At 44.0% G+C, this 18,221-nt stretch overlaps 1 protein-coding gene across 1 annotated transcript in view; it reads left to right on the forward strand.

The window, feature by feature from the left end:
- The first annotated feature begins 1,494 nt into the window (after window positions 1-1,494).
- CHD7 (chromodomain helicase DNA binding protein 7) overlaps window positions 1,495-18,221 on the forward strand; it is a 94,118-nt gene continuing 77,391 nt past the window's right edge. Inside the window, 1 exon segment of the mRNA XM_086609350.1 lies at window positions 1,495-3,177. Within this exon segment, the coding sequence (XP_086465476.1) occupies window positions 1,495-3,177 (1,683 nt within the window).

The raw sequence follows: 18,221 nt of genomic DNA on the forward strand, positions 1-18,221 counted from the left end.
ACTAGTTTTGTTCATAATGAACAGATGCAAACAATATCTTTCAAGTTGTTGCGGGGAGAGGATGGGGGCCACGTTTCAGAACATGCCAGTCTTCCAGGTGAAAAACCTAAACAGGAGCTTTTCTGAATCTACTCTGCTACTGTGTGTTGCTTTTTTCTTTTTTTCCAAGTCCAAGTGCGTACCTTGTTAGATTAGCGTTTTATTATTTAAATTCTTTTGCCATTACTAATTCGTCTGAATGAGTTTTCAAGACTGTAGTTCTGGAGAGAACAAAACTTCAGTGTGGTCTTCTAAAGTGCTCTAGTTGCAGTTAGTAGCATGATTGTCTGAAGATGGATAATGACCCATCAATGATAGTGTTCCTTGTTATCATCATGAGGTTGCCCAGAGAAGTTGTGGATGCCCCATCCGCCCAGAGAAGTTGTGGATGCCCCATCCCTGGCAGTGTTCAAGGCCAGGTTGGACAAGGCTTTGGGCAACCTGATGTAGTGGAGGGTTTCCCTGCCCATGGCAGGGAGGTTGGAACTAGATGATCTTTGAGGTCCCTTCCAACCCTAACCATTCTATGATTCTATGAGAGAAATTCGGGTATGGATTGAGAAATCTCCCCAGTCATAGAATGAAGCTTTTGAATTTTAATTTTCTTACACAAATTGAGCATATAGTTTTGCTTAAATTGGAAGAAGCATCGTGTCTTTCAGTTTACAACTTCATTAAATGAAGATAAATTGTGCGTTCTTTAAAAAAAATTTTTTTTTTCCTTCCTAAATGTTAAGTCTTGTTGTTTGGTATGTTTTAGAGGGTCACCTCTGTGTGTTGGAAAAATCTGTTGTCCGTATAACTAACTTTAGTCTGTCGTAGGACTTGGTGCTTCTGCTTGCTCATCTGATTACGCAGCTCAGGGGAATAAGGTTAAGGACATGCTGTTGGTAACTAGAGCGTTTTCAGGGCTTTAGTTCGGCAGATGGGCTGCTTGGCTATATTCATACATCTGCCTACCTGCTGTGGCAGCTGCTGCTGCTGCATGTTGTGTTCTTTTGTTCTGTTCCACCCAAGAAAGGAGCACTAGGAAGTGTAGTGAATGGATTAATTTAAGGTTAAGGCTAGTGTTTTGCTTGCTTCCTAACTCTCTATCATAATAAAGCTTCTGATAAAGCTAATGAATCTTTCGTAAAGCAAAATAGATTTTCAGGATGTATTTCAGGGACTGAAGCTAGCTAGCGTTGTCTAAAAAACAGTCAAGTATGTTTTCTTCATATCGCCTGATGTTATTTATTTCAATATCTTCCTCTCTTTCTCCCCCTTCCCCCGCTTTTTCTAGGAGCAGTAACCAGACTGCCTGACACTGCGTGGTCCAAAAGAATTAAGGAAATATGGAATGACATGAAGGAGATTAGTTGAGGATTAAAGGCTTTGAGGACAAAACACCTCGCCGAGGTGAAGCACAGACTAGCATTCTAGTTGTAGCTCCGAGGAGCTGTGTGCTGAAAAAAGATGGCAGATCCAGGAATGATGAGTCTTTTTGGAGAAGATGGGAATATTTTCAGTGAAGGGTTGGAAGGTCTTGGAGAATGTGGATATCCTGAAAACACAGTAAATCCTATGGGGCAGCAAATGCCCATGGATCAAGGATTTCCCTCTTTGCAGTCACCTCTTCATCATCCCCCTGCGAATCAAAATCAAGCCAAGTTGACCCATTTCGATCACTATAATCAATACGAACAGCAGAAGATGCACCTGATGGATCAGCCGAACAGGATGATAAGCAGCGCCCCTGGGAATGGTATCGCGTCTCCTCACTCGCAGTATCACAACCCTCCGGTTCCTCAGGTTCCTCACGGCAGCGGTGCTGGTGGCCAGATGGGAGTCTACCCCGGCATGCAGAACGAAAGGCACGGGCAGCCCTTCGTCGACAGTGGCTCCATGTGGGGACCGCGGGCGGTTCAGGTGCCAGACCAGATACGAGCACCGTACCAGCAGCCGCCGCCGCCACAGCAGCCGCCGCCGCAGCCACCGCAGGCGCCCTCCGGACCCCCCGGGCAGGGCCATCCTCCGCACATGCAGCAGATGGGGAACTACATGGCTCGTGGCGACTTCTCCATGCAGCAGCACGGTCAGCCGCAGCAGCAGAGGATGAACCAGTTCTCTCAAGGCCAGGAAGGCCTCAATCAGGGAAACCCTTTCATTGCCACCTCAGGACCTGGCCACCTGTCTCACGTGCCCCAGCAGAACCCCAGTATGGCACCTTCTTTGCGACACTCGGTCCAGCAGTTTCACCACCATCCCCCCACGGCTCTCCACGGGGAATCAGTAGCCCACAGTCCCAGATTCTCCCCTAATCCTCCCCAGCAGGGTGCTGTTAGGCCGCAAACACTTAATTTTAGTTCTCGGAGCCAGACGGTACCCTCACCTACTATAAACAACTCAGGGCAGTATTCTCGATATCCTTACAGTAACCTTAATCAGGGATTAGTTAATAATACAGGGATGAATCAGAATTTAGGCCTTACGAATAACACTCCAATGAATCAGTCTGTACCAAGATACCCAAACGCTGTCGGATTTCCATCAAACAGTGGTCAAGGACTAATGCACCAGCAGCCCATCCACCCCAGTGGCTCACTTAACCAAATGAACACGCAAACTATGCACCCTTCACAGCCTCAGGGAACCTATGCCTCTCCACCTCCCATGTCACCTATGAAAGCAATGAGTAATCCAGCAGGTACACCTCCTCCGCAGGTTAGACCTGGTAGTGCTGGAATACCAATGGAAGTTGGCAGTTATCCAAATATACCCCATCCTCAGCCGTCACACCAGCCCCCCGGTGCCATGGGAATTGGACAAAGGAATATGGGCCCCCGAAACATGCAACAGAATCGTCCGTTTATGGGTATGTCTTCAACACCACGGGAGATGGGTGGGCACATGAGACCAAATGGTTGTCCAGGTGTTGGCCTTGCAGATCCACAAGCAATACAAGAGCGACTAATATCTGGCCAGCAGCTTCCTAGTCAACAGCAGTCTTTTCAACAGCAAATGCCAACCTGTCCTCCCATGCAGCCTCATCCAGGGATACATCATCAGTCTTCACCACCCCCACATCCTCATCATCAGCCTTGGGCACAGCTTCACCAGTCACCGCAAAACACACCACAAAAAGTGCCTGTCCTTCAGGTAAGCTGCTTCCAATGAGTAGAACGTGTGTTAAATTACTGTAACTGCGTTTCAGGATACCAAAGATCTATGGTTTCAAAACAGTTGCTCCTGTTTGACTCTACTGTTTGTTACTGGATACGTGGCTTTCTTGGTGCACAGAAGCTGAAGGTAAAATGAGGTTCAGGTAGCTAATGTCCTTACAGTAATTTTTACAGGATAATATTGTTGATAGACCGAAGTATGATGCAGTAACAGGACAAGCTGAATACTTACTATTTTTTTCATGTTGGTTCCTTTGAGGGGAGAATGGAAAGCATGTGTGAGAATCATCATTTAAACTATTAATTTCTGTATTTGCAACTTGGAGAAAGAAGTGTGTGTTATAACGGGCTTGTTTTGGCCAAATTGAGGGTTTTCTTCAAATCCTAACAGTGTGTTCTGTGGTTTTAAGTTAAAGCTGAAATTTTTACATGTGGCAAAATTTCCAGGATGAACTTCTTCAGCACTAAGTAATGCAACTGAGAAGTGGTGGGGCAACAGCTTATGCAAGGAGAAGACAGCAGATGCGAATCAGTCTGAAATCAAATCTTCTGAGGCTTAAATGAAATATCGAATAGGATAGAAGTTTTATTTTACTGAGTCTCTGATCTGCTGGGTTTTGATGAAAATGTATTAACTTCCATGTCATTTTTCAATTAAAAGCTAAAAACGGTAAAACATCTTGATCCTCTGTAGCTTAGCGGGTTTGACTACATGCTAGTATGTTAAGCTTTAGTGAAGAAGTGCCTTTTGGGATCTTCACGTTTGCCATTGCTCACCTCTGGCTCTGTCAGTCATCATTCGAGAGGTTTTGGTACTGAATGAATAGGTGGTCAAGATAGCAGAGGTTTTAATTTTATTTTTTTTTTTTTGAACCAGCCAGTAATTAATGCCAAGTAGCTCTGCCCATAAATATTTGGAGACAATTGTTGGAATGCAGTCATAATATACAATGCTACAATAAGCTTAATAAATCATAAAAACAGCTGTCCCAGCCTGTGTCCCAGGCCTGTGCGGAAAGCAGCTGCTCAGCAGTCCCCTCCGCTGCTGCCTGCCGGCTGCTTCTGTTAGCCGCTCCGCACAGCGTGAGGTGGGTCTGGGAATCAGATGTATGTGCTGCGGAGAGGCAGCTGACAAGGAGTGGTAGATGGAGCAGCTCAGCAGCTGGGAGAGGCTTCCACATTCCCTGTGGAAGCGAGGAGGGGGGAATGCTGGAGGTGCCGTAGGGTGGGGAAGCCCTGGGAGGGAGATCTGGGACTAGGCTGGGTGAGGGGAAGGACAGTGTCTTGCTGGGAGGGAGGAGGAAGCTCTCCTCTTGAAGGGGCAAAAAATACCTTCAAGACAGTCTTTCTCTCCCTCGTCCCCCTCAAAATCGGTGTGAAATTTTATACCTGTGTTGGCCCTTCCTCTCCCCCCACTTCCATACACAAGCTTTGTTTGGAGAACCTAAATTACAGTTCTCACACGCACGTGGAGTTGTGTGTTCATTCTTGAGAGAGCAGCTCTTGACAATACGTCTTGTGTTACTGACCGGCAGGAGAAAAAAGGAGAGAACTCAAGACTATACAAAAAAAACCCAAGAGAATGAACAGATACTTGGAAAGGGGGTAATGATAGCGCAGAGAAATCACTACAGAAAGACTAGAGATAAGAAAAAGAAGATGATGTGGTTTTTACTCTGAAATAGGGGCTGACGCATCTAGCCGAAAAAACTTGAAAGAAAATTGTAGAAATGGTAACGTAAGACTTCCTAGACAGTAAAGGAACAAAAACCTGCACCATTGAGATCTTTCACAGCTAGTGATGGTGGAGGTGTGGGAATACTTGAGATTGACTGTGGCCTAAAGGTGTGGTGCTCTTCGCAGGTATTAATTCCTTGTTTTCATTCAGTTAACCTTTTCTTGGCAGCAAGAGATGGTTTGGGAGGAGGTGGTTTACTGGTAGAATGGACAGGCTTGTTAAACGTTCTTGGGACATTCATTTCCCTTTAATCAGTGAAGAGGTGGAACGCGGGCAGTTCAGCCCTTAAATGAGCTATGCAACCTATTACAAAGTTCTGAACTGCAAGATGAATAGCTCGAACAAAGGTAAGCGCTGAAACTAAATAATTAGAGGAAAACCACATGATAACTCCAGTTATTTGATTAAAATCAGTAATTCGAACAGTTGTAGCTAGCCAAGTAATTTTTCTGTTAGGGTACTTCTGTTGAGTTTTTATTTGGTAAAAGTTACTGTTAACATCTCCTATTAAGTAATTAGTTTGAGACCTGACTGTGGTAATGAAACTCTTCACAGGCAGACGTTTCCCCCTTGAAAACTCTTTGGATGAAATAAATATTGTTCGAGTCAGTGAAAACTCAGCTCCTCCCCACCCCCTGGGGAAAAATGCAGATGTGCGAAACCCCTGCTCTTGAGACGGAATACAGAATTTGTAGCTCTCCTGTCTGTGTCGTGGTTTTCCCCTCGTGTCAGTTGGCAGAAGACTGCTCACTGAAGAACAGTTATTTAAATGACTGGTTTGTTTTTATTTGTATAAAATGAATCAACAAAATTAATATAGTCAGTGAAATGGAAATCACCGTGTACTTTTAAATCAACAGAAGCCATCTTAGTAATTATTTTTCAGTGATTTGAAGCTAGCCTTATCATGGGAAGGCTGTAATACTTGTGGTTAACCAAATTACTGTTTTGTTTTTAGATATGTTGGAAGGAAAGTGAAGTTCTTTTGCTTTTAACTTGAAAGAAATCGCTGTGTCGATTCTAGGGCTTGTTATTTCTTTGTGTGCAGAACTGCAAATTATTTCGGCTGGGAGATAGAGCTGGTGATTGACAATTCAGCTGGTTTAGATTAATAGCTGAAAACTAGACGTGGTTATTAGGACCTTGTTAGCAGTGAGTTGCTGGCTTCAGTGCATTTTGATAAATTCATAAGAACCACCATAGCGTTGGGACGTTCAGTGTGTGCTTGGTTTTTCAAGCCTTCTTTTGAAACGTTCTTCACTGAAGGCTCTTGGAAGAGCTCGGTGGCCGTGGGGTGGGGAGATGGGTCCTGCTTTGGCCACATAATCGGCCAAGATGCGGAGCAGAGGGTAGGAGTGCTTGTTTTCACAGTGGAGGCATCTGTGTTGGGCTTGGGAGCATGTGCTCTTCAAAATGCTCATAAATAATCTGGAAAAGAGTGAAAAGTCAGATGGCAAAGTTTGCTGCTGCTGTTAATATACTCAGTTGCATGCCAAGTGCAGATGTGGTGAAGAGCCTAACGATAATGAAACTAAATAATTAGAAATACATCAGGAATGTCAATTGCTTGGCCATAAGCTGTGTGAGTCAAGGCATGGCTAGGGGGGGTTTAGATTGGATATTATGAAAAATTTCTTCACTGAAAGGGTTATCAAGCATTGGAACAGGCTGCCGGGGGAAGTGGTTGAGTGGTTTAAATACCTCCCTGGAGATGTAACGTGAAGTGTAGATGTGGCACTTTGGGACATGGTTTAGTGGTGGACTTGGCAGTGTTAGGTTTACAGTTGGACTTGATCTTAAAGATCTTTTACAGCCTAAATGATTCTATGGTTCTATGGTGGCTGGGCAGTGAAATGACAGACAAAAACCTCTCCTCACCAAGGTACAGGGTCTTGGTGTTACACGGCTATCTGAAAATGTGCTGTGACAGTCAAAGAAATAAAACTGTAGGAATTGTTATGGAAGTAGTAGAGAGCAAGACAAAGACTGTTACCATGTTGCTAACACATACGCGTGGTATGCCGATGTGGCAAGCGCTGCGCGGCTTTGGGTCCCTTCCTCAGGCCTCGGAAAATACAGTAGCACTTGAAAAAGCACAGCCCTGGGTAGTGATTTAGGGGGGAAGAGGAGGAGAGATGAAAGCCTCTAAAATTGTGAGGTGATGTGGGTGCATAAAGAAGGTGAACGTGAAACAAGGGTTGTTTGTCACCCGTTTTTGTCTCTTTGAATTCTTTTGTGGTCTTCAGCAAATTATCAGGTGGTGAGCTCAGAACTGCATGTTCATATGCTGATCTCTGAGATGTGCAGAAAAATGCGTCATCATTTGAACATGAAGGCACCACATTTGGCTCAGCAGATCTGTGCTGTAAATAAGGAGTGATTGAGGGTTTGTTATTGGGGTGCATCTTCTGTGTGTGTGTCCGTTTTTTGTTTTTTTTCCACTCTTCTGCAGACTCTGTCAGAGAGGGGATGCCAGGTGAGATGGGTGTCTAGGGGGTCTGATGCTGTGTGGTTGCACTTATCACATCGTTATTTTCAGATAGTGATAGAGCGAGTGTAGTTTTTCTCTGCCAAGAACAGGCTCAGCTATCCTGGGTGTGTTGTTGTACAGAACTTTTTATTTACCCACAGCTACTGTATGGAGTCCGGTTCATTAATGATGTTCCATAAATGTGATCTACGTTATTTATAGTCAAACATAGGAGTACTGAAATGCAAACAGTTACAGTATAGCCTCTGTGGTCAACTAAATGGTAGAGCTCAGTGGTGGGCGCTGACAGTGGTGAAGGATGCTGGGTTGTGGTGTCCAGCTTCTTGTGGAGAAGGAATTAATTTTGTGTGTGTGTGTTACCGGTTCACTGCCAGGTTTACTCTGCCGGCCTTACTATCTGTGGGCATGTGACTTTGCTTTAAATCATAACTCATAGTTTTGTTTGTTATGAACACATTCTTTTGAAATTTCCTGCCCTCCCTTGCAGGGGAAGAGGCAGGGAAAGTCCTGCTGAGTCACCAGCTGGGTCACTCCTGTCACAGGCTCTTCCTGCATTTTCAAACCCTGTGTTGCTGTCTCAGTTTAATTTATGCTTGGATATACCTGAATGGAGAGAGATATTAATGAAAACTGCTATCAGCTGAAGTGGTTTGAACAATATTCTAACCTGGCAGAGAGTGCAGGTTAAGTCAGCTACCGCTGGCACACTAAAATGAAGTTGACTTTCTCCTGGGTATTTAATTGTTTTAATGCCTAAGAGTAGTAAGAAGAGACTGACTCCTTACTTATCTCCTCACTGTCTTTGCACAACCAATTATCTTTCAGTATGTGTCCTATAATTTTATTTAGTAAGAAATGGTATAATTTCAGGTGGTTAGGCTTTTTCCTGTAAATTAATGTTCGTAAGCAACGTCCCACAGCTCCAGAGAGAACTTGTTAGCTTTTTCATCCCTTGAGTGTTTATCTCTTTGACTATTTTCCTGTCAATAAGTAGAACAACTCCAAGTTTTTTTTTTTTAAACTCGTAAACACTATTGGATACTTCTTATTTTGATACAGAGGCTGCTAGCTGGTCTTTTGGGGTACCGTACGTGCTGCATGTTCAGCAAAATCTCATGACTGCCCCTGGAAATTCGAGTTTCCCTTTTCAAGTGTTCATAGACCAGAAAACCAGTGTACGTTGGCAAGATTGTTGAAGGTGCCAGACTAAATGGAATTATAAAACCACTAATACTGAACCTTGATTGACTACAATGGTATATTATTTTTATATATAGATAAGCAGACGTGTGTGTGTGTGTGTATTTTTGTAAAATGTATGTAAAAAACCCTATGCCAAATTAGAAGTTGTGGAGAATGATGAAAGAGAAGCTGAGAAGAAAATCCATAGTATTCATCTAAAAGTAAAAGCTGATAATAGTACATTTTTCTTAAAGGTTTACAGGCTTGTGCTGTATTTTGTTGAGGCTCTGAAGAACTCCTGTATTTGAGCAATGTACGCAATATAATTAACTATAATTTTCCAAATGGAAGAAAAGCAGACCGTTAAAGCTACCTTTGGTTGGGGGTATAAGCTTGGAGGAGTATAAGCTTGGAGGGGTATAAGCATGGAGGGGTATAAGCTTTTTAGAAAGGACAGGAAGGGGAGACGAGGAGGGGGTGTTGCTCTCTACGTCAGCAACCGGCTGGAGTGTGTGGAGCTTCACCTGGGGTCGGAGGAGGAGCTGACAGAGAGCTTATGGGTCAAGATTAGAGGACGAGGACGGATAGGGGATGTTACGGTAGGAGTCTGTTACAGGCCACCTGGCCAGGAGGACAGAGCAGATGAGGCGCTTTATAGCCAGATAGGAGCAGCCTCGCGGTCACAAGCCCTGGTCCTCATGGGGGACTTCAACCACCCTGACATCTGTTGGAGAGACAATACGGCAGGGCACGGGCAGTCCAGGAGGTTCCTGGAATGCGTGGATGACAACTTCCTCCTGCAGATGATAGAGGAGCCGACAAGGAGGGGTGCCATGCTTGACCTTGTGCTCACCAACAGGGAGGGACTGGTGGGCGATGTGAAACTTAAGGATAGCCTTGGCTGCAGTGACCACGACACAGTGGAGTTCAAGATCCATGGGGCAGCAAGGAAATCATTCAGCAAGCTCTGTACCCTAGACTTCAAGAAGGCGGACTTCGGCCTCTTGAAGCACCTGATGGGCAAAGTGCCGTGGGAGGTGGCCCTGGAGGGACAAGGGGCCCAGGAAAGTTGGTCCACATTCAAGGAGCACCTTCTCCAAGCTCAGCAGAGGTGCATCCCGACGAAGAACAAGTCGGGCAAAAAGACCAGGAGGCCGGCGTGGATGAGCAAGGAGCTCCTGGACCAACTGAAAATGAAGAGGTTAGCCTACAGAGGGTGGAAGCGGAGACAGATAGCCTGGGAGGAATACAGAGAAGCTGTAAGAGTGACCAGGGATCAAGTGAGGAAGGCTAAAGCCCTGAAGGAATTGAATTTGGCAAGGGATATAAAAAGCAACAAGAAATGCTTCTATAGGTATGTAGGGGACAAAAGGAAGTCCAAAGAGAATGTAGGCCCCCTCCGGAAGGATACTGGTGCTCTGGTTACCCGGGACATAGAGAAGGCTGAGGTACTCAATGAATTTTTTGCCTCAGTCTTCAATGGTAAAGCCTCTTGTCTTACCACCCAAGCTGTGGAAAGAACTAGCAGGGACTGTGAGGATGAACCACCGCCCACTGTACTTGAAGACCAGGTTCGAGAACATCTGAGGAACTTGAAGGTGCACAAGTCCATGGGACCTGATGAGATCCATCCGTGGGTCCTGAAGGAACTGGCGGATGAAGTTGCCAAGCCACTGGCTATTGTATTTGAGAAGTCGTGGCGGTCTGGCGAGGTCCCCGATGACTGGAAGAGAGGGAACATAACCCCCATTTTTAAAAAGGGGAACAAGGAGGACCCGGGCAACTACAGGCCGGTCAGCCTCACCTCTGTGCCTGGCAAGGTCATGGAGCAGATTCTCTTGGGAGCCATGCTAAGGCACATGGAGAGCAAGGAGGTGGTGGGTGACAGCCAACATGGCTTCACCAAAGGCAGATCGTGCCTGACCAACTTGGTGGCCTTTTACGATGGGGTGACAGCATCGGTGGACAAGGGTCGACCAATGGATGTCATCTACCTGGACTTGTGCAAAGCTTTTGACACTGTCCCGCACGACATTCTTCTCTCTAAATTAGAGAGTCATGGGTTTGATGGATGGACCACTCGGTGGATAAGGAACTGGCTCAATGGCCGCACTCAGAGAGTAGTGGTCAACGGCTCAATGTCCAAGTGGAGACCGGTCACAAGTGGCGTCCCTCAGGGGTCCGTGTTGGGCCCGGCCCTCTTCAACATCTTTGTCGGTGACGTGGACAGTGGCATGGAGTGCACCCTCAGCAAGTTCGCCGATGACACCAAGCTGTGTGGTGCCGTCGACACGCTGGAAGGGAGGGATGCCATCCAGAGGGACCTTGTCAGGCTGGAGAGGTGGGCCCGTACCAACCTCATGAAGTTTAACCAGGCCAAATGCAAGGTCCTACATCTGGGTCGTGGCAATCCCAGGCATAAATACAGACTGGGTGGTGATTGGATCGAGAGCAGCCCTGAGGAGAAGGACTTGGGAGTACTGGTGGACGAGAAGCTCAATATGAGCCGGCAATGTGCTCTTGCGGCCCAGAAGGCCAACCGCGTCCTGGGCTGCATCAAGAGGAGCGTGGCCAGCAGGTCGAGGGAGGTGGTTCTCCCCCTCTACTCTGCCCTCGTGAGACCTCACTTGGAGTACTGCGTCCAGTTCTGGAGTCCCCAACATAAGAAGGACATGGACCAGTTGGAGAGGGTCCAGAGGAGGGCCACGAAGATGATAAGAGGGCTGGAGCACCTTTCCTATGAGGACAGGCTGAAAGAGTTGGGGCTGTTCAGCCTGGAGAAGAGGAGGCTCCGGGGTGACCTTATAGCGGTCTTCCAGTACCTCAAGGGGGCCTACAGGAAAGATGGGGAGAGGCTGTTCAGGAGGGCCAGTTGTGATAGGACAAGGGGTAATGGTTTTAAAGTAGAGGGAGGTAGGTTCAGGTTGGATATTAGGAAAAAATTTTTTACCATGAGAGTGGTAGAACACTGGAACAGGTTGCCCAGAGAGGTGGTGGATGCTCCATCCCTGGAGACGTTCAAGGCCAGGTTGGACAAGGCCCTGAGCAACCTCATCTAGTTGGAGATATCCCTGTTCCTTGCAGGGGGGTTGGACTAGATGACCTTTGAAGGTCCCTTCCAGCCCTAACCATTCTATGATTCTATGATTGGTTGAAAGTACTGAAGTTATTTCACCTCTGTGGAGTAGTCTGTTAACACTGATAATCTGATCCATCTGTGAGCTAGTTCACATTCAGGTGTCTCAAAGGACATAATAATTAATATTGAAATACTTTGTCCAGCAGAACTTCATGTTCTAAAACTTCTCGGATATATTCCAGTCTAACAGTTAATATTAACGTATCCAAAGGCTTATTTCTTCCTCACCCTTGAGAAGGCTATGTGTACTTTTGTAAATAAGGGGTTGCAGTGAATGGGCCTTTGGGCCAAAGACTTGTAGTTGTGAGATGGTTTCGGTATGGGTTTTTTGGTCTTTTTACTGTTGAGGAGGTACAAGCAATTTCAAGAATACTACTTCCCTCAGGTGCCATGATTTGGCTGTGATGAAAATAATTTGTGCCATTACATTATCTGCTCTGGAGTTTTAGGTAAAGCTAGTTTGCAGCATTAGCGTAAAAACACAAGTCTGCATCAGCATACTGATTTTGTAGGCTTAAGAGTTAGCAGACTTGTTCTTCAGCATGAATATATTGACAGTTTCTATGATATGTTGGTGACCTGAATGTGTTTTTTCTTGAAATCAGTAGCATTATCTGAGGAATCATCTAATTAGTAATGTTTTTAAATTTATGCTGCTGTTCAGTAATTCAGTACTTACCTGCTGATGGTCACTTCCAGTGGGATTTGGCAATCATCTTATTTTCCGAAGGCTGACCATATTCTCCTATTTTATATTTATTTGAACAAATTTAAATCTATTGTTTCAGAGAAGCTTTTTGTGACTGAAAGCTGATAGTCTAATACAAACCCTCATGTCAGTATCATCATCAGCCTTACGTAGCTTACAAGGAAGAAAAATTGGGGCAAATGAAACGAGAAATGTTTGATTATTATTTTTTTTACATTTTTTTTTTATTTCTTTAAATACACTGGCAATCTTAATAAGGAACGAGTTGCAGGTGAAGTAATAATTTCCTGCCTTTTTATTATGGATCCTCCTCCTGGTCTTCCATCTTGCTTATTGACATGGAATTTGAGGCATCCATTTGTTTTAAACTAATCTACTTTTGCTTGTATCTTGAATGCAAGTGTCACAAACTTGCATAAGTATCCTCTTTTTTCCTCTGGGAAGAGTAAATGTCTCAGTTCCCACTGTGATGGGACACCATCACTTTAAAATTGATTTTTAACTTTTGTCTGTAGAGGTTGTTTTCTCCCTCAGTTCAGTGAGCCAGAGCTTTTCACTTTTGAATTTTCAGATTTGAGTTACTATGAAAGAACTGATGACCAAATATTTGTGAAACTAAAATACCAGAATGTTATTTTTAAAAGTGTCGGTCTCACCAATGTATCAGATGGATGTAGTACCCCTCCCATGCCTTTCTTTATTCTCTTTGAGACCTTTCCTTTCCTAAGTATCAATGTTCTTTTAATTGTGTGGAGAGAGAGATATTATACAGGTGGTAGTGTGGTCTGGATTTTGAGTTTTTTTCTTCAGAGATGTCATCTGTAAACATTTGGTACCTTCTTTTGTCAACAGAGTTGTAAAGTTTGGTAGCTAAGGAGCGAGATTAACACCCTTGAATTTTTCACAGTGATTAAAGCATCTGTCTGTACAGATCTTTCTTTTGAAATATTCCCAAGTTTGCAGGTGTGTTTTAAAGATGGTGAAGCTGCTCCTTGGGAACTGGTAGGAGCAGAGTTGGAAGCGTTGGTCAGGACGCGGTGATCGGGGAGGGGGCTGAGCGGAGCCGATGGAGCAGTGCTGAGCAGTAGGATCAGAGAGGAGAAGGCCTATGTCTCTGTTAAAATGAGGATAGAGGAGTTTGGGGAGTCACCCCACCTCTCCTGCACCAGCTGCTTGAATCACCTGCCTCTTGAGCCCTTGCCAGAGGCAGCCACTTGGCACAGCAGTGCCCGCTACTGCTCTGCACACTGCTTCAGGGTGCGCCTTTGTGTCACCGTGCTGTGGGCAGACAGCCCACTGACAGCTTCCCAGCGTAGCTGTGTGAGCTCTGTAACTCTCAGTATCTAATCTGTTAAAAAAAAAAAAAAAAAAAAAAAAAAGAATCTGTGTAAATAAAGGTGGCTGAGGTCTGGGATACAGAACCATAGCTCGTGCCTTGCATCAGCATGCCTGATCATTTAATGAACTGGCTTATCTGGCCGGCGCTTCTGGCCAGGTCACGTTCTCGGCATCTCTTCATTGTGTGACCACAAGATCACTCAGGATGGTGGTGTGGGAGTGGGAATGCTTGGTGAGGGAAGATGGATTGAAATGTCTCTTCCTCTGGCAGTGAGCTTTCAGGCCATCTATACCCTTAGACAGCTCAGGTTTCTGTAGCACTTGTCCACAGGAACCATCCCTTGAGTCCTTCCTCGAATTTTCATAAATTAAAACTTTCATTAGAAGTCAAAGCTGTGTCTTGTTTTATTGAATTAGTGACAAAACAGGTCACATTCCAACTTCTCCTGAATTTTTTTAGCTCTCATCTTTTGTTCCTTTTTTCACACAAATACAAATGACTGATTTGATTTCGAAGGTGTGTTTTCTCTTTTAGAAAAGAAGGACTTTTTTGTTCTTACAACTGAAGTATTTGCAGCTATTTTGTTATTGAAGAGATGAAAGAACATCCTCTTTCTAGCAGAGAGAGCTTGGCACAGTTTCATTAGATGTGCGTCATGTGCATTGAAATGAGGAAAGATGCCTCCAATATCTGTCAATGAATGGGATTTTTTCTTCAACACGGAGAATTGTTTAAAAACATAAAAATTTAGAAATAAAACTCAGAATAATTTCTTAGTCTTCTGTATGAGGAAACAGAACTGAGAGGTAGGGTGGCTTAGTGATCTGAGTGTGGTTTTGATTTATGAACTGTGGAATCAGCATTCTTTCTGATTTTACTGACCTTGATATGTCGCCTATTTAGTTAGAATTTTCTCAGTGATTAGGCAAGGTTGGTAATAGTTTTGCCCCTGTTCATGAAGAATAACATGTAGGTGATGGGCATAAAGATTGTTATTTATTCTAATCCCAAATTCATGAGACTCCTGATTCCAATTCTTACTCAGATATCTGTTACTCGTAAAACATGCCATCTGCCTGCTCTGCTCATCACTCCTGCCGGTATTGCTCTTGCTTAAGAGCACAGCTCAGAAAGATGAAGGTGACCAGTCTAACAGTTCAACGCAGGAAATCCCTCTTCTTGTGTAGGATTTTGGTAGTGGCAAAGGTTAACCTGGGAGAAGTGCAGTTATACAAGATGTGGAAGGAAACAAGTGGCGCTCTCTGATCTTCCACTGTTGGATTGGGAGGAATCTTTGTTCCTTTGCTTGGGTCATTCCATCACCGCTTCATCCCTGAATCAGTACGGAGGGTCTGGATGCAACTCTTTCCTGTGTTATTCCTCCGCGGTTTTGTTGCCATAGCCATGCTTAGGAGACAGCAGCTCATGTGTTACACTAAACAAGCAAGGAAATCAAAAACTTCTAGGAGTGTGTTCATATTGTATGAGTTGCTGCTGTAGAAATTAAATGCCAAGAAATCTTAAACTTCTGGAGCTTGGCAGGTTTCTATGGAATATTATTAACCATTTAATTTTGGAAAATGGCAAGTATTTGTCTCGAAAGCTACACCACTTACTCTTCAGTAGACAGCACCAAATGTGTCTTTGCTATGTTGATAAAACATGCTGTAGGGAGTTCCAAACACTTATTTAAGTTTCATCTTTCACTTTTTAATATTTTGTTAAATATAAACTCTTGTTATTTTAATCAGAGAGGAAATTGTCATATGCAATGCAAGAATTTCCAAAAGGAATGTATACCCACCTACAATAGACTTCTTTCTTAAAACAGACTGAATAGTTTAATCAGAAAAAAAGTCAATTTTAATTGTGCTAATTAATTTGTGTTTTACTGTGTCCTTCTAACTCCTGCAACTAAAAGAACATAGTGACCACAGTAACTGAAAAGTTAATACTTGTATAGATTTTTGGGTTTAGTGTTCCTGCAAAAAGAGAGAGAGAGGACTCATAACAAGCTTCGTAACAAACTTCCTAATATCTAGTAGTTGATATGAACTCTGTTTTTTCCACTCTCCTTTTACATCTCCTTTCTTTCCAGATGGCCCTCCATCCACTTGCATTCTGGTGCTTCCTATCTTTTTTGGCCCTGCAAGACTCTGATAACTGTGATAATACTGTAATTTTCCTTACATGTGAGTGCTGAATGATATGAAGTGCTTTATTTTATTTTTGGAAGAAATCTTTCTGTACCAGCCAATTGTTGCTAAATATAGCGGGAAGCTTATAATATACAGTGCATGTTTGAATTTAAAGTGACACCTTACTGTAAAAAGTTGACCTCACAGTTTACTTGTACAACTGTACATGAAATATATAGTAATTAAAACTAGTCTAAAACTTTGGACTTCATGGTTGTTATTCATATCTCACTCAGTTTGCCAGTAGGATGTTGCAAACGTTCACCGAGGCAAGCATCATCAGTTGCCGTCGTGGGGATAGATGCCTACAATACTGGGAGGCTACTTGGTTCCTTCTCTTTCTCTGCTAGCCTCATTTGAAACACTTCAGGAAAATTCATTGAAAGCCAGATAATTCTGTAACTAAGGCATTAGACTGGGATTCAGGGAATTTTTGCTCTCTGACCCAGGTTGTTCGTTTCGTGTTTGTATTGCCAGTATTGCTGTCGCGTTGTGCTGGAGAGGTGCTCTGCAGCAGTGGCGAGCAGGGGACGGTTCCTGCAGCTCCCTGCTGCGCTGTACAGCAGCACTGAAAAACGTAACTCAGAAACTGTTAACTGGCAATGAGAGGTGAGTTATAAAGGGTCGCTTTAGACACAGCTCTACAGTTACAATATTACAATACAAAATAAAAATTTAGACGTGTTGCTGTGGGCATGTCTGATTTAGGACCTGCGTATAGGGATTTTTACATTTTCCTATAGGTTGTGTAAAGAACAGCTGGAGCTAGGATGCTAGAGATGTCTGCGCTAAAGATAAGGTATTTAATGTTTAATAGAACAATGTTAATCGCACTGTTTGGAGAACTGAAGTATGATTTAGACATTATCATTAGGAGTTATCTCAATTGGTACTGGTAAATGAGGTGTTTGTCCACGGAAAAGGAAATGTGGGGTTTGGGTTGGGTTTTTTTTTCTTTCCCCTCTCCTCTCCTCCAGTTCTAATGACACTTTCTGATTTAATTGTTAGTTTAGTTCAATTATTAGAGGAGCTGGGGAAAGGCTTACTTGTGACATTTCATAAATACGTATTAGATAACATACTCAAAGGCTTTTTTCATTTGTTGCTATGACTGAAGGACTAGAGCTTGAGAAGTATCTTGGGTTCTTTGACATAAATGGATCTTGGGCAGCATATATAACATCAAAGGATTTTTAACAAGTCTGTGATTTCAAGCCCACTTTGTCATGCTAAAGTTAATAAAATACTGCAATGGAAAGGCCATTTGGAGGACCGCTGAGAAAAATAGAGTTGATTACTGATGATCTCCTTTGGTTTTGTAGCTCACATGTATCCATAAAGATTTCTTCGAGTTGGTGGTTTCAACCTGTGGTCTGTACATCTCTGAAGTGCCCTGCAGACTTCTTTTAAGTGGTCTGGGAAAGGTGATTAAGGAGAGCAGATTTATATGTTAAGCAACAATACACATATGGGAAATTTTTAAAGAGAATTACGTCTCCACTAGTAGAGGCTTACAGATTGAAAAATAAAAAAATGGGAAAAAAATTTTGACAAAACAGAGTTCTATGTTGTAATGTAAATCTCACTTCAGACAGGATCTGCTCGGGCTTGTGTCTGAAATGACAGTAGTTACACCTCAGTGTAAAGCGAAGTGTAGGGACCCCCTGTCCCTCAAAGTGTATTGGGACCAGTACTGTTTAATATCTTCATTGACGACATAGGTGGTGTCAATGTCCCTCAGCAGATTTGCAGATGCCACAAAGCTGAGTGGTGCGGTTGAGACGCCTGAGGGATAGGATGCCATGCAGAGGGACCTAGACAAGCTCGATAGGTGGGTCTGTGTGAACTTCATGAGGTTCAACAAGGCCAAGTGCAAGGTCTTGCGCATGGGTTGGGTCAGCCCTTGAAATCAGTGCAGGCTGGAGAATCAAGGGATTAAGAGCAGCCCTGAGGAGAAAGACTTGGGAGTACTGGTGGATGAAAAGCTGGATGTGAGCTGGCAATGTGTGCTCACAGCCCAGAAAGCCAACTGTATCCTGGGCTACATCAAAAGAAGTGTTGGCCAGCAGCAGGTCGAGGGACTCTGCTCTGGTGAGACCCCACCTGGAATACTGCATTCAGCTCTGGGGTCCTCAGCACAGGAAAGACATGGATTTGTTGGAGAGGGTCCAGAGGAGGGCCATGAAGATGATCAGAGGGATGGAACACCTCTGCTATGAGGAAAG

Source organism: Tauraco erythrolophus, chromosome 3 (assembly GCF_009769465.1).
Source record: "Tauraco erythrolophus isolate bTauEry1 chromosome 3, bTauEry1.pri, whole genome shotgun sequence".
In the NCBI taxonomy this organism is placed as follows: domain Eukaryota; kingdom Metazoa; phylum Chordata; class Aves; order Musophagiformes; family Musophagidae; genus Tauraco; species Tauraco erythrolophus.